We start from the raw sequence: 5,026 nt of genomic DNA on the forward strand, positions 1-5,026 counted from the left end.
TAATATACTTAATCTCGTAACAAGGTCAGAAATACCGAAGAAGCTTTTAGTAATTTAAACGAAGAATAATTAATCAATTTTGGCAGGCATGTGTTCAATAATGATTTTGATTCATAATATTGACTGCTGAATTAGAAGGAAGAAATTTTTAAGGTGTTTGTTGCACTTTTATTAAATATTTTTTCCAGAATTCAACATATACAAAGGAAGTTTAATTGGCAAATGAGTAGTTAAAAATCTGAGTTACATATTATAGGCTCAAAGTTTATTATAATTGTTTTATATACAAAGGGAATATATCTACATGACTACATGGCTTGAAATAAATTTTCTTAGAATTCCTTAAGACATTTATATTAAAGGAACTTGTGTTGTGTTAAATAAGCTATGTAAAGATAGAGTATCATAAGAAAATATAGCTTCACTGTCAGTGATTTAAAGAAAATGTTTTATAATAACTTAAAACAAAATAATATTAATGGAATTAATAACAAAATTAAGTACAAAACTCAAACAACAATATCTTCAGTTATAAATTTTTTACTGATGTAGAGAATTTTAATAAATAATATCACAAATAAAACAATTGTATTAGATTATAAATTTTGTGTTGACAATAGTAAAAGATTGCTATTGCAGCTCTTACTTAAGATTGCTGCAACATTTCCAAAAATATTTTTATTATTAACTTTAATTTACTCAGAAAATTTAGAAGCAATTAACAAAGCCACTAATGAATGAAAGACATGCACATTAAAAATAAATAAGAAAATATCACAGTCTAAACAGCTAGAGCAATTTAAAAGCAGAAACTCTGAAATGGTATGAAGAAAGATGTGTGTATCATTCATGGATGTGGGTCTGTGTATGTGTATATATATATATATATATATATGGTTGTATATATTTATATTTATATATTGGGTAGCTCATTCAGGAAGAAGTCTTTTGAAGGTTATCGTCAGTAATGTTTTAGTTAGTTCAGTGATTGCACTCACAGCATAGTATATTTCATTCTGTGGATCAACTTCTGAAAAATTATAATAAAGTACATTCATATAAATAAAGTCATATATATATTCATATAATAAAAAAATATTTATATATATAAAACAAAGTGCATGGTGTCATATAACCTCTATAGTCAATTTTACCAATTGGTTTTGATATTAAATGAGATGTTAGATAAGAGCAGGGTTAAGTAATACTGTGTGGTGGCCAAGGCTGGCAGGTAAAGATAAAAATACAGCAACTACTCTTTATTACTGGAGGTGAAAAAGGCACATCTGGTTTATGGATGCTGTGAAAAAAGGCAAAACGAATGCCACAGACCTGGCCAGCCAGCCATGTATGGTTATCAATGGAAAGTACTGCAGAGTACAGCATAAAGTAGAAAATCTTAGAGAAGTGCCAAGTTTATTCTATAAGCAGCATAAAATGTTGATTATGTTTAGCTGAAAAAAGAACCATGTTGAAAAAATTCTCAGCACAACAACCAAACATCTACTTAAACTGCAGAAGGGAGGTTTTTAACCCTTGATCACATAAAGGAGAGTATATTTTATTGAATCTATGGGCCCATCATGACTATTATCCCCAGTTTTCTACTTTTGCCCCTATATTCTAAGAACCAAGCAAAAAGTATAGACGAAGAATACATAAACGAACATGGGCTTACATGTTTGAACATTTACCTAGCAACCCCAACCCCCCAAAACCCTCTGCATGTAATACCCCTACACACATTTTAAGAAAACTTTTGTAGAATTACATCTCTGAGGCCTTTTGAAGCCAAGTGATATCACACTTGAGATAACCCTTGCTCAGTTTGGTTTGTCTTTTTTCACAGAACTCACAAATTGGATATACTTTTTCACTGCCAGAAATGGAGAGCAATTATCATATTTTTTTCCATACCTACCAGCTCTAACAAGAATATGGAATTACTTAACTATGCCGTTATCTAATACCCTGTGCAAAACAAATTAGTAAGATTGGCCAAAATGGATCTATAATACCATATATTTTGATTTAATGTGTGTGTGTGTGTGTGTGTGTGTGTATGCATGCGTGTGCACGCATATAGGACAAAGTATGATAAACACTAGACACATTTTATATCATTTGCATCATCTGTAGTGGGTATTCATAGTGCTTTTGGATGCAGAACCATAACAATTTTTGGGGGGAACATTTTACTACATTATACAGATACAAAAAGAATGCTTGTAGTTGGACAGATGGCAAGACTTTTTATAAGTATATTCAAAGGAAAATAGATTGGGAGCAAAAAAAAAAGATAATAAAGAAGAGAAAGTGAGAGAGGAGCTCTAAGATCACCAGTGGTAGTTATACATCAAACTGTACACATATAGAAGGATGAAAAGCGAAGAAGTAGATTTCAGTAGAATTTGAACTTAAAAGACTTATCTGCTTATATCTAAACAAATACCATCACTAATTTGACACCAATCAAAATATGTTTCTGATTCAATATTTCAATTTAGTTACTTCCCTAACAACAGGGTAAAAACAAACACTTTATTGAGAAAATGGATTATTTTTTTACTTCAGATTTACTCATCTGTGATCTGATTTATCAGACTTATTATTCTTATAGGGCTTCTGATTTAATATGCACCATTTATAATATAGTTGTTCATAATGCTAATCCATTAGTCATCAGAGGTAAATGACTTATATAGAAAATTCAGTTAATCCTATTGCAAGTCCTTATTCAGCCTTTAGCACTTCTACAATATTATTATAAAGCTTATCAATTTTTAGCTTTTTTTTTTTTGAAATCATAATCCTCTTCATTGGTCATTTAACTGACTCAAACTACTCTAGTCTTTCTTTCATTGAAATTCCTTATTTAACGGATTTACTTCTGTAATTTTTCTCCTGTTATTGATTATTAATGTATCTGACACACTTTCACTACAATACTCTCATAATTGGTTTTCACCATATGTCTATCTGGCTAGCCTCAACAGTTGCCACAATTTTCTTCTTTAATTATACTTACAGATACATCCACTCTTCTATTACTCTCTCTTGTCCTCTGTCCCTCTTCCCTCCTCTCTCTTGCCCTCCTTCTCTCCCCCCTCTTCTCTCTTGCCATATATAATAGTTTGGAGGCAAATTATGTACGATATTATAAATAGTATTTAATTTTTGTGAAGGTGTCCAGCTGGCAGAACTGTTAGCATTCCAGGTGAAATGCCTAGTGGTATTTCGTCTGTCTTTGCGTTCTGAGTTCAAATTCTGCTGAGGTCAACTTTGCCTTTCATCCTTTCAGGGTCGATAAATTAAGTACCAGTTGTGTACTGGGGTCGATATAATTGACTGGCCCCACTCCCCAAAGATTTCAGGCCTTGTGCCTAGAGTACAAAAGAGTATTTAATTCTTGTACTTGATTTGCAAGACTGTTGATATGAACTGTTGTCATGAAACATATTTTGCTGTGTTTCTTTATTTTTATTTTTCAATTGGTTAACTGTTTAACTAATCAGTTGTTTAATTAACTAATCAATTGTCACTGATGAGGTCACAAAATGCAACAAACAGACCTTGACAAACCTTGCTGACTGATTGCTCAAACAATTACTCAAACAACAGTTTAGGTAATAGATTGAAGGGTTAACCAATTGACTAAATAAATAACATAGAAGTGAAATGGAACCATTGTGTTTGTTTATTATTGGCATAATGGCCCTCCTGAGATGCAGCAAAATCATTATTTACTAAAATTCTAGTTTTAGTGCTCATTGTTGATATAGTTCCAGTTTATGAAGATGGTTAGTCAATTCTGTATTTCTGAGATGAGGAATTTTTGATATGTATTAGCTGGAATGGTGTCAACATCTTGGTTGTTGTTTTCATTATATTTTGGCTATGTACCCCACCAGCCTTCTTCAAGTGTCTTGTGATTCACCTTAGTTCCTTGCCTGGGATTGAACTCAACGTATAGGTGACTGCACTGCATTTCAGTGCCTTTATCCACAGCACTATGCCTGTAGGTGGTACCAGAGTGAATTTTTAAGGCTTATAAAGCTCCATTTATGTTTTATACTGATTCTGTACCGATTGGATAAACAATTCTAATTTTCTGAGATGAAGAATTTCTACATTATGTATTAGACACAACACTAACTCAAACGTAATATAGAGATGGTTAATCTTTAGAATGAAATAAATATTTTGATATATGTGAGGCTGGAAAGTAATACAGCTGGAGACTTGTAAAGTACCTGATTAGTTTAGCTTTTTCTCAAGTTGTGGTGCAAGTTTATATTCTAAAATCACTACAAATGACTCATTAACTTAGTAGAACATTGGCCCCTAAATGCAAAACTAACTTGTTTTCTGTTTGTGTGATATTAAAATGTTGTTTTCTAAATTTGGCAGAAAACCCAACAATTTTGAATACATCAAGCCCAGTGCTTGACTGGTATTTTATCTCATCAACCTCAAAAGGATGAAAGACATAGTCAACCTGAGTGGGATTTGAAGTCAGAGTGTAAAGAGCCAGAAGAAATGCCACAAAGCATTTCGCCCAATGTGCTAATGATTTGTCAGCTTGCCTTTTGATAATAATAATAATAATAACTAGCAGAGATACCCAGCCTTGCTTGGGATTAAAATGGCATAGATTTTTTTTTTTTTTTACTTGTTTCAGTCATGTGACTGTGGCCATACTGGAGCACTGCTGTTGGTTGAAGAAATCAACCACAGGATTTATTCTTTGTAAGCCTAGTACTCATTCTGTCAGTGTCTTTTACCAAACTGCTAAGTTATGGGAATGTAAACACAGCAACATCAGTTGTCAAGTAATGGTAGGGGTACAAACACAAGACACACACACACACACATACACATATATACAACAGTCTTCTTACAGTTTCCGAGTGCGAAATCCACTCACAAGGTTTTGGTTGGCCTGAGGCTATAATAAGCATATATATATATATATATATATATATATATATATATAGAGAGAGAGAGAGAGAGAGAGAGAGAGAGA

The 5,026-nt window shown here is 32.4% G+C and overlaps 1 protein-coding gene across 3 annotated transcripts in view; it reads right to left on the bottom strand.

Annotated features, from left to right (window-relative positions):
- Positions 1-201: 201 nt before the first annotated feature.
- The window catches only part of LOC106872796 (F-box only protein 47), a 28,216-nt gene continuing 23,391 nt past the window's right edge, over positions 202-5,026 (bottom strand). For 2 of the 3 annotated variants that reach the window (XM_052969790.1, XM_052969791.1), the window contains one exon: positions 902-1,030. In XM_052969790.1, the coding sequence (XP_052825750.1) occupies positions 995-1,030 (36 nt within the window). In that variant the 3' untranslated portion in view covers positions 902-994. Of the gene's footprint in view, positions 1,031-5,026 lie in introns of all 3 variants that reach the window. The other variant, XM_014919907.2, reaches the window with a different exon arrangement.

The sequence above is a fragment of the Octopus bimaculoides genome, chromosome 7 (assembly GCF_001194135.2).
Source record: "Octopus bimaculoides isolate UCB-OBI-ISO-001 chromosome 7, ASM119413v2, whole genome shotgun sequence".
Taxonomy (NCBI): Eukaryota; Metazoa; Mollusca; class Cephalopoda; order Octopoda; family Octopodidae; genus Octopus; species Octopus bimaculoides.